At 42.5% G+C, this 21,180-nt stretch overlaps 1 protein-coding gene across 1 annotated transcript in view; it reads right to left on the bottom strand.

The window, feature by feature from the left end:
* Nucleotides 1-9,465: 9,465 nt before the first annotated feature.
* The window catches only part of LOC117594427 (vegetative cell wall protein gp1-like), a 35,167-nt gene continuing 23,452 nt past the window's right edge, over nt 9,466-21,180 (bottom strand). Inside the window, exons 2-4 of the mRNA XM_034291972.1 lie at nt 12,006-12,075; nt 9,804-9,863; nt 9,466-9,717 (exon numbers count right to left, since the gene is read on the bottom strand). Coding sequence (XP_034147863.1) covers nt 9,466-9,717; nt 9,804-9,863; nt 12,006-12,075 — 382 coding nt within the window. The remainder of the gene's footprint in view (nt 9,718-9,803; nt 9,864-12,005; nt 12,076-21,180) is intronic.

The following is a 21,180-nucleotide window of genomic DNA, read 5'->3' as shown; positions in this document are numbered from 1 at the left end:
TGTCTTTCTTTCAGCTTTCTGGGGTTCCTACTATTTAATCCTTCTTGGTAAAGTCTGCTTGTATCAATCTTCAGCAGTTGTTTAATGTACTTTGTGAACAATCTGAACAATTCACTTTGTGAACAACCCTTTTGCCAGCATCTGAAGTCAAGTGTTCACGTTCGGCCATGTCCGGGGTGGTTTCATCGGGTAGAAACGTCTTGATAATACTGTGAAGTGCTAAAAGGAATTACAATGTCCTGAGAGAAGGACTTTTAACCTTGGACAATTCTATATTTGAGGCATACTTGATTGTTGAATGGAGGCTTACACCTTGTAGGCACATACAACATACCACAAATGAGACATAACCCAGCAAAAAAGAATAACCTGTTTCTAATGTAATTATTTAGAATTCTCCAAAAGATGCCCACTACATTTGTAAAGGCTTTTTTTAATGCAAAAAAAAGCACGGTTTCATTTGAAACTTTTTGTTGGTCTTGTTTAGTTGCGAAAACAAATCAAAGGAAGTGTGAACAATACTTTTTTTAGTAAATAGGTCATTTCTGAAATCAGGAACATATGCCTGAACATTTCTTGCCACAACTATATGTAAAGGGGAGACGGGGCAACCATGACTAAACACATAATACATTCCCATTGAAAAAGCCAAACTAGCATATGCCTCATTATCCATGTTATGTTGGCAACATGGCTCTCCTGCTAGGCATAAGAGATGAGGACACGGATGCTGGGTTCGAGGCAATTTTATTTCTTTCTTTAGGTGTTATATTTGACCACAGCTACAGTTTCCATTGCCTCTGGCACAAGGTCAAACGTAATATACTGACTTTCAGATTAGAATCAATATTGTGATTAGACTGTTTAAAGTACAACCCTGTTTTCAAAATAGTTGGGACTGTGTAAAATGCAAATAAAAACAGAATGCAATGATGTGCAAGTCATTTAAACCCTATATTTAATTGAAAATAATACAAAGACAACATATGAATTGTTGAACCAGAGAAATGTCATTGTTTTTGGAAACCGCCTCCCAACTTTTTTGGAAAAAGGGTTGCACAATATATAGTATGAATAATAAAGAGACCTATGTACGGTTACAGGGGGTAGAACATGCATTTGATACACTGCCGATTTTGCAGGTTTTCCCACTTACAAAGCATGTAGAAGTCTGTAATTTTTATCATAGGTACTCTTCAACTGTGAGTGACGGAATCTAAAACAAAAATCCAGAAAATCACATTGTATGATTTTTAAGTAATTAATGAGCATTTTATTGCATGACATAAGTATTTGATACATCAGAATAGCATAACTTAATATTTGGTACAGAAACCTATGTTTTCAATTACAGAGATCATACGTTTCCTGTAGTTCTTGACCAGGTTTGCACAATCTGCAGCAGGGATTTTGTCCCACTGCTCCAAACAGACCTTCTCCAGATCCTCCAGATTTCGGGGCTGTTGCCAGGCAATACGGACCTTCAGCTCCCTCCAAAGATTTTTAATTGGGTTCAGGTCTGGAGACTGGCTAGGCCACTCCAGGACCTTGAGATGCTTCTTACTTAGTTGCCCTGGCTGTGTGTTTTGGGTCGTTGTCATGCTGTAAGACCCAGCCACGACCCATCTTCAATGCTCTTACTGAGGGAAAGAGGTTGTTGGCCAAGATCTCGCTATACATGGCCCCATCCATCCTCTCCTCAATACGATGCAGTCGTCCTGTCCCTTTTGCAGAAAAGCATCCCCAAAGAATGATGTTTCCACCTGCATGCTTCTCGGTTGGGATGGTGTTCTTGGGGTTGTACTCATCCTTCTTCTTCCTCCAAACACGGTGAGTAAATTTTTGTCTCATCAGACCACATGACCTTCTCCCATTCCTCCTCGTGATCATCCAGATGGTCATTGGCAAACTTCAGACGGGCCTGGACATGCGCTGGCTTGAGCAGGGGGAACTTGCTTGCGCTGCAGGATTTGAATCCATGACGGGTGTTACTAATAGTTTTCAATGAGACTGTGGTCCCAGCTCTCTTCAGGTCATTGACCAGGTCCAGCCATGTAGTTCTGGGTTGATTCCTCACCTTCCTCATGATCATTGATGCCCCACCAGGTGAGATCTTGCATGGAGCCCCAGACTGAGGGAGATTGACCGTCATCTTGAACCTCTTCCATTTTCTAATAATTGCGCCAACAGCTGTTGCCTTCTCACCAAGCTGCTTGTCTATTGTCCTGTAGACCATCCCAGCCTTGTGCAGGTCTACAATTTTATCCCTGATGTCCTTACACAGCTCTCTGGTCTTGGTCATTGTGGAGAGGTTGGAGTCTGTTTGATTGAGTGTGTGGACAGGTGTCTTTTATACATGTAACGAGTTCAAACAGGTGCAGTTAATACAGATAATGAGTGGAGAACAGGAGGGCTTCTTAAAGAAAAACTAACAGGTCTGTGAGAGCCGGAATTCTTACTGGTTGGTAGGTGATCAAATACTTATGTCATGCAAAAAAATGCAAATGTATTATTAAAAAATCATACAATGTGATTTTCGTTTAAGGTTCGGTCTCTCACAGTTGAAGTTTACCTCTGATAAAAATTACAGACCTCTACATGCTTTGTAAGTAGGAAAACATGCAAAATCGGCAGTGTATCAAACACTTGTTCTCCCCACTGTATATCAAAAAAGGTCTAGCCTAATTACTCTGACCACTTAAACTTAAACAGAATCCAAAAAGGCAAAATTCTTACCTTAGCCCACAGTCTCCTCTACTTGTATTTCTTTGAGCATTTGTCATTTGTCTATTTGTTTTTGCACGTCTTTAAATTACTCTACTTACTCAACTCTAATAATATGTCTTGATTAGAAGCGGTTGAGAAGCAATTATGTGTAACTAGACATTCAGTCAATACATCAGTTCCTATCAGATCTAGCTTATGCCCTACCATTAACAAGCCTTTTTGTATTTACATAATTGTTGTACATAATAATGCATAGAAAGTTCAGTCTTTATACACTCAGTTTTAGTTGCATAAATTGAGCAATTATATTGAAACATCCAGAAAGACACCAAATAACACGTCTAGATTATAATACCCTGCCACCTTTAGTTTTTAATTCTGTCACTGGAAAAAATCCATTAAAATGCTAGTTTGCATTACCTAAAGCTCAATGTGACATACATACGTCACAAACATGTAGTGCCAAACAAAAATCGAATGAAACATTTACGCAAGAATATTCAGACACAGATTTCTTTGAGAGGCTGATGCTATTGTCCCGAGTGCTTTATTTCAACATGTATTTCTGAACCTTTTCATGATGGCCATCCAAGGGAATCCAACCTGTAACTCTTGCATAACAAGCTCCATGCTCTACCAGTTGAACTACGGAACTTCGGCATGATGAACTTGAATCCCGGCAATTCCCCTTTAAAGGGGATACAACATATTCGGTGGAACTGATTTCATTGCCGATCCTCAATAGTGTAATTACACTTTTCAAGAACATATTCTTGAAAATAGTTGTTTCATTTTGTCCTGACCACATAAAACACTATACCAGGTGTTTAAAGACATATGTATGCACTGTCAGATCAGGCTGTAATGGGTTAAAATTAATAAAATCCACCAGTGGTAATGTGATGCCACAGCCTCAGCTAACCACATGCTAACTGTTCAGTGTGTGTTATGATCAGCTGGCGTTAAGGTAACAGCAACATCATTTCAAAACAGAAAGACTAATTCAAAATTCATGTCTCGATGTCAAGATGGCCGCCACTCTCTCTCTTCTCTCCTGCCCAGTTCTATCATAGTGGCATGTCGAGAGGGAGTGGAAGGCTCTTTGCTAATTACAGTGAGTGCTTTGTTCTGCATTCCTTCAGTGATCTGTGTGCCTCATGCTGCCTCACTGCTCTTGGCATTCACATCAATAGCAGTTTGAGGATGATGGATTCTCTGCAGCACCAACATCACATCTCAAACCCCCATGCACACACCCTCCCTTGTCCTGATTGACTGATTATAAATTATACTACTACTTGTGATGCAAGCGAGGGATAAGAACAGTGAAAGGTCAGAGATTGGGAACTCCGAGAAGATACATACAAAATGTGGCCGTTTGGGCTTCTGTATAGTGGTGGCAAAATCTAATGTTAGATTGGGTCTAACATTTTTTTCTGAATCTTATTATCACATAATTTCACAATCCCTCCATGATGACATAAGCATATTAGTTTAAACCCTTGGCTTACCTGAAACTGCTTGGGAAGCGAGTAAGTAGAATCATGTGACCATATATTTTGGGAGAAACTCCACTTCATGCAGTTCAGGAAGAAAGACAACTCACTCAAAAAGTAATAAGCAACAAAACTGATTTTCATGTATTGTGTTATACTGGAGGTTCAAGAAGATTTTTTCTAAATGTAGACAATTTAATTAATGTGTTAACTGATACATCGGTTTGGGCCTCCACTGACCACAACCAGGGTTGGGTAGGTTACTTATTAATTGTAATCAGTAACATAACTTTTGGATTACTCAAGCCCAGTAACATAATCTAAATACATTTGATTACTTTGGGATTACTTTAATTATAAGATCTATAAGAATATAACCAATTGAATGACACCTGTTGCCGGATCAATCAACTTTAGAGTTTTCATAACAGGGTATATATGCATTTTTAATTTTACCTTATTGGCTATGTATTGTGTTTGTGAAAAGTATTCAAACCTCTTGACTTCCTCACAGTTTTGTTGTTTGAACATGGATAATTAATTAACTAGAAATACATAAATAACTGCCTTCTATCTGCATAACAAATTACAAAGAAGGAAATGAAAAAATACATTTGTGCCAGTTTATATGAACATGAAAAACCGTAAGTACGTTTTCAGAACCTTTGCCATGATGAATCCTGTCCTTTTATTGTCCTTGAGGTTTCCCTAGAACTAGACCAGAGAACTAGACCAGAGTCCATCTGTAGCAAATTGAATTGACTGGACATGATTAAGAAAGGACAAATAAATGGTAATTTCTGGAAAAATGTATCATTGTATATGAAGACAAAAATATCCTTAACTTTTCAAGCGTAATTTTTTAGTTAGGCTGTCTGATGTTTTTACCTACAACCACCAACACTAAAAAGCTTGCAGAAATCCCTGAGATCCGCAAGCACGTGTGAACATGGGCACATACGTTTTATCTGATGGGAAATCAAGGCATTCTGAAGCATTCAAAGCTTTCGTTGAATTGGGACGAAGAACATTTCATTGTCTCTAGGCTTTTGAACTCACTGCACGATGGTGACACCTACGGTGCAGGAATAAATGTCACGTTTAATGTATAAAAACGTATTTTCCACAGTGTCTTCCAAGACTTCGTAGTGCAGTGGATAGATTGTGTAAGATGTGCGCTGTGCAAAGGGCAGTTATAATGCGAGGATCGTATCCCACATTCTTTTTTAATTTCCAGCTAGCATTTTTTAACTGTGCATCCATTCTGTTTTGTATAATTAAGGCAAGAGTGTCATAAGATACACTAAGTAAAACAAATTATTTCAACAACAATAAACAATATTTTTTGCACTGAAAAAGTTAAGCATGATCTGGATTCAATCTCGCAACACAAGATAATGACTCTACCACCGGCACCATTGATGGACTTTCAAACACTAACAACTTTTTAAAATAAATGACTAAAAAGGACGAGTGTCCTTCAGGTCTGACCGGGGTTTGGTTTCTCTAGCAATGTGGTCAAGGCAAGAGTGATGTTCTTCCCCATCTTCTTCGGTGGCCATTACAGGCAGCTGGGTTGACCTTGCTCCATTGTTTGATGGTGACATAAAAAGATAAGAGAATCTCATATCCGGACAATCTTTGTGCTCTCATGTGCGGGGTTCTTGGTTCGAGTAGGGCCGCAACGTTGTGAGTAACGTGCAGGGTGATTTGACCCCCCTGGGTTAGACCTAATGAAGTCTTCAGTGCAAATGCTGCTGCTGCAAGGCCCTGGTCACACCTGCGCATTCATATGTCCACAGGATCGACCCAGTGGCTATACCAGGCTACTGGACGGGTTGGTTTCTGGATCAAGACGACATTTGAAAACCCCTTCTTTTCTGCTGCATAGAGAATGAAAGGTTTGGTGTAGTCGGGAAGACCAAGAGCTGGAGCTTACTGTAGAGCCAGTTTCAGTTCAGTGAAGGCACTCAGAGAGTTGTCCTTCCAGACAAGACGTTTGCTTATATCGACTTCCAGGGGAGACAGCTGGGCGTACGCTGGGATCCACATCCTACAGTACCCCGTCATGCCCAGGAACGTTGCCAGCTCTTTCTGTGTTCTTGGCTGTGGGCAGGCAGAAATGGAAGATATACAGTTCCGGAAAAAAATAAGAGACCACTGCACCTTTTTGTTTCCTTTCCAAAAAAGTTGGAAAGGAAAGTTTTGAGTGGTCTCAATTTGCAGTGGTCTCTTAATTTAACCCTTCTGTTCCTCACTCAAAACCTTCCTTTTCAACCTTTTTGAAAAAGGTGCAGAGGTTTCTTAATTTTTTCTGTAGCTGTATGTTTTTTAGAGAGACGTATTTCACCCCCTTTTAGCACATGACCCAGATACATTACCTGCTGGCGAACCAATTCGTCCTTTAAGCCTTGTGACCCTTTCTTTCCAATGCTTTTTCAGGGTAATGGTATCTTGGATAAAGTTTCTTCAGAAGGTGAAGGCAAGTAGGAAATCATCAACATACTGTATAAGGGTGCTTTCCCCCTTCAAACAGATATTGGCCAGGTCTGCAGCCAGTACCCTGTTGAAAATGGATGGAGTACAGTACAGTACTGCTGGCCATGATAGGCAAAGGCAAAGTATGGCTGGGAATCTGGGAGCAGAGGAATAGAGAAGAATGCTGAACACAGGTCAATGACAGTGTACCACTTGGTGTCTGTTTGAATGAAAGACGGAATGGTGGCAGGGTTAGGTACAATTGGAAACTCAGCCTGAACATGTCATTCAGAGGCCGCAAATCTTGAACCACGCAATACTTCCCCGTGCCCACCTTTTTTACCGGCAGGAGGGGAGTGTTGTATGGGCTTACGATGGGATGAGCACATCCTGACGCCTTAGGTCTTCAAAGGTGGGTTTGATTCCTTTCTGATATGGTTACCCCACCAGTGATTCCACAGTTTGTCGTAATACACTTCATTCTCTGAGTTGTAGCCAGTAGACTGTGTCGGAGATATATGCTTGCAAACATACCCATCATTCAGTTGAGACCCCCGGAAATGAACAGATTAAACCAGTTGGAGAGCAATGAATTGTAGCATTTAATTTGCATAAGAGATCACTACACATCAAATTGACTGGTATATTTGGGAAATATACAGTGGGGAGAACAAGTACTTGATACACTGCTGATTTTGCAGGTTTTCCTACTTACAAAACATGTAGAGGTCTGTAATTTATATCATAGGTACACTTCAACTGTGAGAGACGGAATCTAAAACAGAAATCCAGAAAATCACATTATGATTTTTAAATAATTAATTTGCATTTTATTGCATGACATAAGTATTTGATCACCTACCAACCAGTAAGAATTCCGGCTCTCACAGACCTGTTAGTTTTTCTTTAAGAAGCCCTCCTGTTCTCCACTCATTACCTGTATTAACTGCACATGTTTGAACTCGTTACCTGTATAAAAGACACCTGTACCCACACTCAATCAAACAGACTGTTGGTGCAATTATTAGAAAATGGAAGAGGTTCAAGATGACGGTCAATCTCCCTCAGTCTGGGCCTCCATGCAAGATCTCACCTGGTGGGGCATCAATGATCATGAGGAAGGTGAGGAATCATCCCAGAACTACACGGCAGGACCTGTTCAATGACCTGAAGAGAGCTGGGACCACAGTCTCAAAGAAAACCATTAGTAACACACTACGCCGTCATGGATTAAAATCTTGCAGCGCAGGCAAGGTCCCCCTGCTCATGCCAGCGCATGTCCAGGCCCGTCTGAAGTTTGCCAATGACCATCTGGATGATCCAGAGGAGGAATGGGAGAAGGTCCTGTGGTCTGATGAGACAAAAATAGAGCTTTTTGGTCTAAACTCCACTCGCTGTGTTTGGAGGCATTTCACTGTCAGCCTCCCCAGTTCTCGGGGGTCGTGGAGACCGTCATGACGTCTCCTGTGAAGGTCGCTGCCCTACAGGGGGAGATTGCGGACCTTCTGGAAAAGGGGGCTGTGTCCCTCGTCCCGTTGGGACAGAGGGAGAAGGGGCTGTACTCCCTTTACTTCCTGGTGTACTCCCTTTACTTCCTGGTGCCCAAAAAGACGGGGAACATGCCTCCGATTCTGGACTTGCGTGTTTTGAACAAGTGCATGTCCTAGCGGCCGTTTCTCATGCTCACAACGAGGCGTCTCCTGGAGTGTGTGCATCCCGGGGATTTTTGCGTCAGCATCGATCTGAAGGATGCTTACTTTCATGTTCCTGTTCTGCCGCGCCACAGGAAGTTCCTGCGGTTTGCCTTTCAGGGTCAGGCATACGAGTACACAAGGATTCCGTTCGGGTACACAAGGATTCCGTTCCGGTTAGTGACTCAGCTCATTCGCATGGACTTTGCGATGAACTGGAAAAAGACTGCCCCCCAGTCCAGTCAACTGGTGGTATTTCTGGGGCTCCAGTTATCCACAGTCTCTATGAGGGCTCGGATATCCAAGGTGCGGAGGGAGGCCACTCTACGGGCCTTGGCTCATGTCTGGCCGTCACACGCAGTGTCGGTGTACGCAGTCATGTCTCTCCTGGGCCTGATGTCGTCGGCCCATCCGGTGGTCCTACTGGGTCTGCTACCCATGAGGGGCCTTCATCGCTGGTTTGCCTGCCTCTGTTTGGATCCGGTACGCCACCGGCGACGGTTGGTCGAGATCCCGGTCTCGTTGGAGCGGGATTTGGCTTTCTGGAGGAACCTGCGCACTCTGCTTCGCGTGGTTCCCATGGGCAGAGTGTCGGTTCGAGTCCCCGTCAGGCTGGGGCGGAACGTGCCAGTCGCGCTCGGTCAGAGACGTGTGGCCTCCTTCGTAGCGCCACATCAACTGGCTGGAGTTGGACACGATCCGACGCGTGTTGCTGCACTTTGCTCCGGCCCTGCGGGGCCAGGACGTGTTGGTGTGGTCAGACAACCGCAAGGACGGGGTCAGGTCAGATTTGGGAATGGGCACAGGTGCATCTCAGGTCTCTGAGGGCCCTTCACATTCCCAGAGAGCTCAATGTGGGCACGGACTTGCTGTCTCGGGGAGGTCCCCAGGACGACGAGTGGCGTCTTTATCCCGACATTGTGGCCGAGATCTGGAGACGCTTCGGGAGGGCGCAGGTGGATCTGTTCGTGCCCCTGTGGTATTCTCTTCGAGCGCAAAACAGGCCCCCGTTGGGCGTCGACGCGTTAGCTCACCGGCCGTAGCCGAGAGTACTGTTGTATGCGTTTCCCCCTCTACAGTGCATTCTCCCTGTCATGTCTCAGGTGCGGTCGGAGGGGTTGTCGCTCATACTGATCGCCCCCTTTCGCCCGGGTGCCCTGTGGTTTGCGGAGGCGGCCCAGATGGCGGTGGGGACGCCGTGGCCAATCCCGTACCGCCACGGGGCTTTGTCGCAGGCGAACGTCTCGATTGGGGCATTCCCTGTACTGGGTCAGCCGCTGCGGGCTTGGCTTCTGAGAGGGCCAGGCTCCGGCGTCAGGGACTGACTGCAGAAGTGGTCGCGACCATTCAGGGCGCGAGGGCAGCCTCGGCTGCAGCTAGCTATTCTAGCCGCTGGGGTATCTTTGCCCACTGGTGTGAGGGCGCGGGGGTTGACCCCCTCTGTTGCGACGTGGGCAGTGTCCTGTCGTTCCTGCAGAGTCATGAGGGTTTCAATGGAGTGTCTGTGTTTAGCCACCTCTTGGTTAAACGGTTTCTGGCCGGGTCCCGCCGTTTGCGGCCGGTGGCCAGGCGGACGTTGCCTCAGTGGGATTTGGCTTTGGTTCTGGAGGCGCTGTGTGACGCGCCGTTCGAACCTCTTGATCAGATACCGTTGCGGATGCTGTCCCTTAAAACGGCGCTTTTGTTGGCTCTGACCTCTGCTAAGAGGGTCAGTGACCTGTGTGTGCTGTCGACGCAGCCTGGCTGTCTCACCATTAATGGTGATGGCAGCAGGGCCGTGTTGCTCCCTAACCCGGCCTTTCTGCCCAAGGTGATCAAGGTGTCTTTTCATTCCATGAAGATGGTGTTGTGGGCGTTTTCTCCCCCTCCCCATGCGGGTGCAAGGGAGGAGCGGTTGCATCATTTGTGTCCGGTCCGCGCTTTGGCACAGTATGTGCCCCAGCTCTTTGTGTGTCACGGTGGCCCCAAGGTGGGCCAGCCGTTGTCGAAACAGCGTCTGTCTCACTGGTTGTGTGAGGCGATTGATCTTGCCTACAGGACACGTGGTGTTCCTACGCCTAGTGGGTTCGGTGCCCACTCCACGCGTGGGGTGGTGGCCTCAGCCGCACTGTTTAGGGGCGTAGGGGTGGAGGACATTTGTGCTGCCACGTCTTGGGGGATGCCATCGTCATTTGTCCGATTTTACTTGCGTGACATGGCCACAGGCACGTTGGCTCACACTGTGCTCAGTGTGGCTGAGTCTGGGGTGTGAGTTGGGTCCGTTGAGCTGCTGGGTCGGCACCGTTGATGTGGGTCCGTCTGCTGCTCCGGGGTACCTGTGCGCTTTTTTGTGTGACGCTCGCATTTTATGTGCTGGAGCGTCTCCTTGTGCGCCGAGTCCGGGTCTCAGTGTGTTCTATGGGCTGGCCACGGATGCTCATTTTCAGTCGAGGCTGATTGAGGAGGTACCGGTTGGGTTGATGCTGTGTGTACATTCGTTTGGGGGCTATGATCAGCGCGCAACCGTATGTGCTTAGTGGGTGCAGGATGGAAGCGGTTCTGTGTCGTGGTTTCCACGCCTGGGCCGTCCTGTTTGGCACTTATCTCTTTGGTGAGGTGGGTGACAGGCAGGGAGTACATCTTGGGCTCGCTCGCTTTGCCCTAAACCAATAGGAGCGAAGCCCCTATGTGCAAAGCTTCACAATATAGAACAATGGTTGCTTTCGTAACCCCAGTTCTATGAGTGGAGTGTCGCCCATAGGGTTCATGCCCTGACCTGTCACTGACTGCTTTTCTCGTGAAGACAGGTATGTTGGGAGGCAGATTGGGGTGTGAGCACCTCTTTTATAGCCATGGGGTAGATGGCCTAGAGAGGTGCTATTTGCATATTTAAATTTTCAGTGACTGCCTATTGGCAGAGAGGGTAAACCAATAGGAGCGAAGCCCCAATGGGCGACGCTCCACTCATAGAACTGGGGTTACGAAAGTAACCATCGAAACGTATGATCTCTGTAATTGAAAACAAAGGTTTCTGTACCAAATATTGAGTTCTGCTTTTCTGATGTATCAAATACTTATGTCATGCAATAAAATGCAAATGAATTACTTAAAAATCATACAATGTGACTTTTTGGATTTTTGTTTTAGATTCCGTCCCACACAGTTGAAGAGTACCTATGACTTCTAGATGCTTTGTAATTGGGAAAACCTGCAAAATCAGCAGTGTATCAAATACTTGTTCTCCCCACTGTAGGAATTCTTGCTCAATGGATTGGCCTGCCAATTAAAGATATATAGATTTTGTGACCTTGTTAATAGTGGCAGGCCTGCTGAAACCTTTTGCTACTTGTGTTTTGGATGATAAAGGGAATTTTGGTGTTTCCCAACCAACACAGGAACAAGAGGCTCCTGTGTCGATGAGGAATGTTACTGGTGTTTCATCTACTATTAGCTCTATTCTGGGTTCTTGGTTGGGTGGTGACAGAGGCAGGGTGTGTTAATGTCTCAGGTGTTTTTTGGACACCGTCATTGTTAGACGGGGGTAATGGTTCCATTCTTCAGATTCTGATACAAATTGCCCCTGTACTGGAGGTACGTCTCCACTTTTGTATCATGTAAGGGGCGGTTGACTGACCTTCAGGCCAATCTTTGATCCAATGGCCAGTGTTTTCACATTGATGGCACAGTTGGTTTGGGCCGGGGGCCTGTTGAGTGCAGAGTAATGATGGCCATCCAAAGCTTCATTACTGTTCTTCTAGCAGCAGGATATTATGCTAGCAGCGCTAACTCAGATTACCTTTTTCAAAATAAAAGCCATAATTGAAATGTATACGGCAAAATAGTTAATCTAGTCTGTACATTTTATGTTTATTGTCCGTTCCAATTTGATTCTTGTCTGTTCTTTTTTACAGACTAGATTGTTAACTATATTACCTTATACATTTCAATGATGGCTTTTATTGTGATAAAGAAAAATCTGAGTGCTGCCAGCATAATATCCTGCTGCTGAAATAACACTAATGCAGCCTTAAATGGCCATCACTAGTACATAGTGTAGGACCTCCCTCTTCCCCTGTTGACCCCAATTTCCTCTACCACTGTATTGCTGGTCAGGATACTGTTGATTTTGTACCCACTGGCTCGGAAGAGGTCTTGCATTCTGGAAATGCTCAATAGACCTGGGGCTGTATTCACAAAATATCTTAGGGCTAAAAGTAGCTCCTAACTTGCTGATCTTAAAATAATGGGTGTGTCACTTTAGGACTCAAACATTTTTGTTCTAAGAGTATTTCACAAAGGGTTCTAGCGCTAAAACCCGCTCTTAAATCTGGGAAAAGTTAGGAGTAGTCAAGAGGACTCCTATGTAACTAAGACCAAGTCACAAAAAATCCTAAAAGTGCACTCCTCTTTCCAAGTCATTAATGTTTCGAGGCTGATGTTTGGCAACTCAAACCTTCAGCTCCCTCCACAGATGTTCAATGGGATTAAGGTCTGGAGAATGGCTAGGCCACTCCAGGACCTTAATGTGCTTCTTTTTGAGCCACTCCTTTGTTGCCTTGGCTGTGTGTTTTGGGTCATTGTCATGCTGGAAAACCCATCCACGACCCATTTTCAATGCCCTGGCTGAGGGAAGAAGGTTCTCACCCAAGATTTGACAGTACATGGCCCAGTCCATCGTCCCTTTGATGCAGTGAAGTTGTCCTGTCCCCATAGCAGAAAAAAGACCCCCAAAGCATAATGTTTCCACCTCCATGTTTGATGGTGGGGATGGTGTTCTTGGGGTTATAGGCAGCATTCCTCCTCCTCCAAACACGGCTAGTTGAGTTGATGCCAAAGAGCTTGATTTTTGTCATCAAACCACAACACTTTCACCCAGTTCTCCTCTGAATCATTCAGATGTTCATTGGCAAACTTCAGATGGGCCTGTACATGTGCTTTCTTGAGCAAGGGGACCTTGCGGGCACTGCAGGATTTCAGTCCTTCACAATGTAGTGTGTCACTAATTGTTTTCTAGATGAATATGGTCCCAGCTGCCTTGAGATTATTGACAAGATCCTCCCGTGTAGTTCTGGGCTGTATATCTCAGTCATCTGTCAGTAAAATATTACATCAAACAATGAATGCTCTCCCCAGACCCTATATTGTGTGACAAATCATTCGGTTTCCTCATGACGTTCGCCATCTACAAAGAAACAAAGCCGACTTCATCGCCATAGCTCGACCACCCGGTGTAGCTGGTGCTGGGACACATAATTGCACAAATTATTGCACCATCAAAAGATTAACACGCATTTCTTTATGAGCAGCCAGACATGTAAGAGGCTGACAATCAGTTGAACATATCTTGACTAGTCAGTATGTAATTCTTGGTTTCATGTTTAATCATTGACACTTAGCCTACATTTAAATTTTAATATATTTATTTCAACATGGCAACATGACACATTCTTCTACAGTATTGCTATGATGAATTCACTGACATAGACCCCTCCCCTATCAGTCAATCACTGTGGGCATAGTAAGTAAGTTTGTTCATAAAACACATCATCCATAGCAACAGGGTCAACCTTCCACTTTCTCTTAGCTTGAGACTTCTCCCCGTTCCTTAGTAAAAGTTGGTCTTAGCAGATTTGTGAATAGGATTTAAGAGGAACCTCTTAGCTAGGAACATTTAGTGCTGTTTAGGAGTCCTCCTAGTGGTAAGATAAAATGTTTTATGAATATGGACCCAGAACTCTATTGAGCAAGCCTGGATCTGAGAATTTAGTTCAATCTTCTGATCAACAAACGAGGCTTCGGACATCATCAATCACGTGGTATTATACTGATGCAAGCCTCAGACCTTTCACATGGATTAGAATGGGTTGAAATTTCGAAGCAAGCCTCGATCTGAGAATTTTGTCAAATGTTCTGATAAACAACAATTGAAAAACGTTTGCATCCTTGGAATTATTAAGGCTGCTGAAGTCAAATTACAAATATAATTTATATGAAAATTAATATAATTATTTCAATAAGTGTGTTAAAACCTAAACTAATGTGAGATTATAATCAAAAATACCAACTTTATCAGTTTCGCTATTTTTCATGTGCAATATATGGGAAGCACTTGTAAATAACTCGACATAGAGGAAAGCCCCAGTGCCAGTCAGTGGCGATTGACGTCTGCAGTCCACTTCGAAAAAGGCATGGGTTCAAACAAAACTTTGGACGTCATTCATCATCTGGTGATAATAGATCTGAATGATGCATCTGTATGAGAGAAACGCTGGAGTAAAACAAAAATAAAATATGGTGGATGCTTGATTTAAGATGTGATAATAAAAACTGATGAGCAAATATTCTTGACATAGAAATTACAAATACAGTGTTGCCAGTGTTTTAAGCAAAATGACATGAAAAAGTAATAATTGGGACTCGAACCGGGTTTTCTAAAAGAACAACATTTCCATCCACAGCTCCACACATTCAGCCATCGCACAGGTCAGTGGTTCCCAACTCCGTTCCTCGAGTACCCCCAACAGCACACATTTTTGTTGTAGCCCTGTACAAGCACACCCAATTCAACTCAATGAGAGCCTGATAATTAGTTGACAAGTTGAATCAGCTGTGCTTGGCTTGGGCTACAATGAAAATGTGTACTGTTGGGGGTACTTGAGGACCGTAGTTAGGAACCACTGGCACAGGTGATGGTTCTAGCAAAATTGTATGACAATAGTCTACAGCAGTGTTTCCCAATCCTTTCCCAGTGTTTCCCAGTTCAAAGTGTATTTATCAAACGCACTCATTAATACAGTGTCATCCTGGACAATGAAATTCTTGTGACATGGCACATGACATCTGCGTAGTAAGAATTTACATTATGGACAGATTTGGCCATAATGTTCACCTCTACCTTTAAAATAATGTGTACATGTTAAACAAAATCTAGAATGAAGTAATGTACTTTACCTCTTTTATTCAACTATAAACAATATAATTTTTTATGTACTGTCATTTTAGTTAATCTTCATCACCATTGATGAAGTAAAACTAAAATCATTGTATATAAAAAACACTTTCTGAATACTTTCTTACCACACTGTATAATTCCATTAAAGGGATACTTAAGATTGTTAGCAGTTCCAATCATTGTACTAAAGTTAGAATTGGTTCACACCTTTAATGTCCTTCATACCGGACACAGAGACATACAAATGATATCCACTTGTTTAACTGATACTGGGCCTCATTTCTAAAATCCAGAACTATCCCATTAAGTTAGTCATACTGAATGGTAAAACATGGTTCGAATTAGCCCAGTCACCAGCACAGACTTCCTTTGAAACAACATAGAATATTTGTTTGATCACATAGCATGTTTTGTCTTAAAGGAAGTCAGAGAAGTGGATGTATTTAATAATTCAGTAAGTAATTCAAATAAATGAAAGAGATATTGGATAATATACATTATATATTGTTTATTGTTTGATGTATATTTTATTTACACTCTAAAACGTATTAGCTAAAGAGTTTAGGTGCAAAGAGGCTCACGCTATTGGATGTCTGTGCTTCTTTCCTTTTGGGATTGACTTCAGTCGTGAGCCTCTCTCAAGCTGTCTCTGATCATGATGCAGAGTGATGTATTGCACCCTGAGATTAAAGCAATTTAGCGTATACAGAACAGAACAACCTTGTCGCTGTAGACCTCCATCTTATCAATATCAGGGACTTTGCTGTGAATTATTCTTTGATCATCCATGTTCCCATTAGTACCCAAGCCAGAGCTAGACTTGTGGAAAATTGTACAAGCAACTGTCTGTGTGAAAGATTGCAAACGTCAAATAGATGTTTCCCCCTGAGATAGAGACAGAGTAAATAAGGGTTGCAGCTTAGCGCTTGCATTACATTTCCTGCTGTAGCAGAAAGAATCCATGAGAAAAGAGGGAAAATGAACTTGAAATGCTTTAGTAAATAACACAGTACGGATATTGAAAAATATGCAAACATGTCATTCAAATGACTACCACTAAGCCAAGTGTGTTTAAACTAATATGTTTAAATGCATCTTTAAACAGGAATGATGTTCTCCCAAAACAGCTGGTATAAGTTAAGTCCCAAATTGCCCACTATTTTCTACATAGGGTGCTACTTTTGACCAGAGCTACTGTATATTTGTGTTGGAATGTAGTCCTAGTCTGTACCCAGTGAGTGGCTACACTGCCTTGTAACAATATTCTCTCAGTGGTCTAGTAAATATTTACAAACTATTAGGGTTACAATATATTTGGGTAATAAAATTACCATCTGTAGATGCTCAACAGATATTCATACTTTCAACAAACTATAAAAAAAATAAAGTACACGCTTGCTAATTTTAAGGTTAGGTTTAGAGCAAGGGTTAGGGATAGGATTAGGTTTAATGTTTTGTTGTTGCGTTCCAGAATAACCTCCATCAAATAGCCCTTTGAATACAGCAGGATTGACCACTTACATTTTCTAGTTGTAATTTTTGAACCATGAACTGAAATGTTTTATTTTGTTGTGCACAGTGATATTGTACAAACAGTTATAATGGTTATATATATAATATACAAACTACCGGTTCAAAAGTTTGGGGACACTTAGAAATGTTCATGTCCTCTTAAAGAAAAGCTAAAAAATTGTCCATTTAAAATAACATCATATTGATCAGAAATACAGTGTAGACACTGTTAATGTTGTAAATGACTGTTGTTGCTGGAAAGGGCAGATTTTTAGGCATATAGAGGCCCACTATCAGCAATCATAAATCCTGTGTTCCAATGCAGAATGTGGTTTGGCATTGCCTTCCCTGAAAAAGACATAGTCTGGATGGCAGCATATGTTGCTCCAAAACTTGTAAATATTCTTCAGCATTAATAGTGCCTGTTTGAAATTAACCAATTTTTACCATACATTTTTCAAGAAACAATAACATTTGATATGTTGTCTTTGTACTATTTCCCATTGAATATAGAGTTTAAATGTTTTGCACATCTTTGCATTCTGTTTTTCTTTCCATTTTACACAGTGTCCTTACTTTTTTGGAAACAGGATTGTATATGTATATCATATATTACATATATATTTTAAATAAAATAATGGGTTGTGGTTAAGAGGTGAACGTTGCCTACTTTCCATAGTATATTTGTTTTGAAACCGATAAATTGTTCCTTTGAACAAAAGAATGGGTTATGGACACTGCTGTTGCCTGCTTCAGAGTTGCTGCTCCTTACTAAATGTTGGTATTGCTTTGCTTTTCAGAGCACATAAAGAAAAGAGAGACAGACTGAGCCCCTGGGTGGTTCTACTGTGCAGGCCATTGTGTTGTGTCGTCTGTGTCCCCAATCTTTTCCTGTTAAAGTGCACTGCTTTTAAAACAGGGCCAGTAGTACTCATGTCAAAAGTAGTGAACAGAAATAGAGAATATAGCACCATTTGGGACACAAACCATATCAGGAAGCCTTCCAGGGATTTTATTTTATTCCATTTCTTGGTTAAAGGAGACCTTGCGGACACCATTTTGCACTCTGTGTCTTTATCAAGGTAACAGCATCTCACAAAAGAATGCAGTTCAATAGATAAAAAAGCCACAGCACTGTTTTCGCTTGAAATTGAATTTAGATTTAGAATAATGTTTTGAAAAATATTTAAAGGATTTAGGTCGAATATAACAATGTATAATTTTTCTGTCAATTAATCAACATATACCCATTTTTTATTAATCTATTTTGAAGACCATAATATATATCTTTAGAAAATACACTTTGTACCTCATAACTGGCAAGATCAAGCTTGAATCTGATAACCCCCCAGGTCATTGAGTTGATAGAAGCATGAGGATTGGGTCTGTGTTGCAGATTAAAGCCTACACTCTTTGAATGATTCCACCCAATCCAGGCTCTGCCCCAGGGAACAACCAATAGAAGGTATTTAGATAACTCTTTTGGCTAGGGCCCACACCACTTAAACTATAGGTTGCTGGGTAATTATGTAAGACCACAGCTGAAGGGCTACTGTACACAGATAATTTTTTTGCAAGAGGGAGTGGCGCTTCTTAATCACACCACGCCACCTGGTGCTGTTAGATAGGGTAACACTTTATTTGAAGTATGGTCTCATGAAGTGTTATTTGATCTTTTTAATTGCACCTTCGATGTATTATATCTGCATATGTAACAGTTAAGAATGTGCAATAAACTCACTCTACTGTTAGCTTTACATGTTAGAAATTAAGCCATTCAAGAGGTAACTTTTGGTTGGCTAAACCCGTTGGAACGGTGTGAAGGACAATGGTCATGTGTGTCGCGGAAGGACGTGGTACAGACGTAAATAGCCATGTAACATCTGCTTACTTCAACACATTGTCAAGCCATACGATGTCTGTTGTGAGACCTTATTAACAGTCTCACATTAACCAGCGCTTGTCTAAAACAGACATGAATACCATATCAATGTTTACAAAGCGGAAACAGAGCAGCCATGTATAAGGTAAAAATGTAATTACCGGGTCACTTGGTCAACAGGAAAGAAGCGCTTTGGCTACCTTCTTCATGGACAACATTCAGTAGTCAATTCAACGGGTGAATCATAGCCCCTCCCCCATCTGGTCCGGTAAATCAATACGTAATTTATTGGCAATAAAACGGAGCACAGCTCGGTCCTTTAGTTAGTGCCCTCCAATGCCTTGTAAACCAGCATTATATTAGATGCAGGGCCCACTATGGCTTAGGCATGATGATATTAGCAGGTTCAGGACCAATCTAAGCCAGTGTAAAATGTGATTTCTGAACTCCTTGAATGATATGGTGGCTTCCATACGTGTTACTGTGTTGAGCCCCACTAGTATTTGTCCCTGTCTGGTTGACAGTGCACCCGCCTGCAACACACACACACACACACACACACACACACACACACACACAGAAAACATCCCCCACCCATGTCTTATCCTGCAGCATGTTCAACTCTACCAAGAGCCTATATCAAGTTGTTTTTGTTGCGCCACTAAATTACAGAATCCCACTCACCTTACTATGAAGTTTTGCTGCTCGCTGTGTCTGTTATGGCAGCTTATTTGATTGATCATCCCATCAAAGAGAGGATTACTATGCTATAATACCGCAGCAAATTAATCATACTGTCAGAATCTCTGACATGTAATTTCTTTGCCGCGCGTTTGAAAAGCAAATCCATTGCTACGGATGTTAGACTCTGAGCAATATTTGCTGTGTTCAATAGGCCTCCAGTAGCCTGGATATAGGTGTATTCCCGCTGATCATACTCACCAGGGGCTAATTTGATTATTATACTTTAGCCCCTGGTCGTCATATTCACATTACATACAGAATACAGCACCCGAGCTGGATATGAAATAAACTATTTTTAAGAGAGGCAGAGGTACAGCATGAAAGCAGACTGCTTCCAATTTCTTCCGATTACAAGTGACTTATTTTACTCTTGCTGAGATTTGTATGATATGTTTTTGTTTGCAACATGTATGATATCAAACAGAATGGGTTGTACGCAAGAGCATAGCACTCAAACACTGGGATCTGTTGTGACTCATGAACACTATGACTACTGGCAAAAATGATGCAGAACTAAAGAGTTAATTAATAGAAACCTGGTAATGTGACATGACCATGTTCTACTTTTACGAATGTGGTATGTATGGGACAAGAGTTTTAAAATCCTTATATCAGTGTACTTTAAATAGAAGGCAGACGTGACGCCTTGAAGGCCACTTTATAAAGAAACAATGAGTTGATAATAAAATAATCATTTTGTCAACATAAGTAATGCTTATGATTGTAGCTACTATACCGACTGTATCACCAGTCCCATTGGGAAAGAGTTCCTTGACCTCATTGAGACTTCCTCGTTAAACACAGGTAAATAATGGATGAAATGTGTAAAATGCCCTACAGCAGTGTTTCTCAACCCTGCTCCTGGGCGCCCCCCTGCCCTGCATGTTTTAGATCTCTCCCTGCCCTAACATACCTGATATTGCTCATGAAGGACTTGATAATGAGCTGATAATTTGAATTAGTTGTGACAGAGCAGGGAGAGATCCAAAACATCCTGGGCAGGGGGGCCCTACAGTAAGTTTATGGTGACTGTATTCAGGAGCATCTAGCCTTTGAGTGACTGTGGCCTTATGGACCTAGGTAGGAGTGACACTGTAGAGAAAAGGTCCTCAACTGGTTTAGTTGAATTGAACCAGTCAACCGCCAAAATGCTGTAACAATAAATTAAGCACTTACTTGGAAAAGGGAAAAAATACACCCATCTTTTGAAGTGTCAACAATTCCATGTTGTTCATATTCTTGACAGAGGATGTTGGCAAGCTTTCTTCATTCACAAATGACATTTTGTTATTAGTTCTAACCACTTTACACCTGGCACGAAGACTTCATGTTCAGGCTGGAGTGTTCACTCATCTTTTTGACTCAGGCACCCGCGGCCCATTCAAAACCCCAACAAACCTCACACCCCACCAGTTGAGACCTACTGCTCTAGAGGTCATGTCCTTACCAAGCTGCTCTGACAATATGCCTGGAGTAACAGTTTAATTCACTGTCTCTGTGAGCTGCCTCCTCCACTTTCTCACACTAAATACGCACGCGCAAGCGCCCGTGAACACAGACACGCGGAGTTGCATATACATCACCCAGTTACCCACCCCTCCTCGTCGGGCAGGGACACACTACCATTTTAGCTACGCTTTGGTAATGTGAAACCACTGCCACTAGGGACTGAGCTTGGACCGTGTGCATTCATTTGTAATTTGTCTCAATATAGCTGTG

Source organism: Esox lucius, chromosome 4, assembly GCF_011004845.1.
Source record: "Esox lucius isolate fEsoLuc1 chromosome 4, fEsoLuc1.pri, whole genome shotgun sequence".
NCBI classification, from domain to species: domain Eukaryota; kingdom Metazoa; phylum Chordata; class Actinopteri; order Esociformes; family Esocidae; genus Esox; species Esox lucius.
Note: the sequence above shows the minus strand (reverse complement) of the source record. Positions and strands in the feature narration are given on the sequence as shown.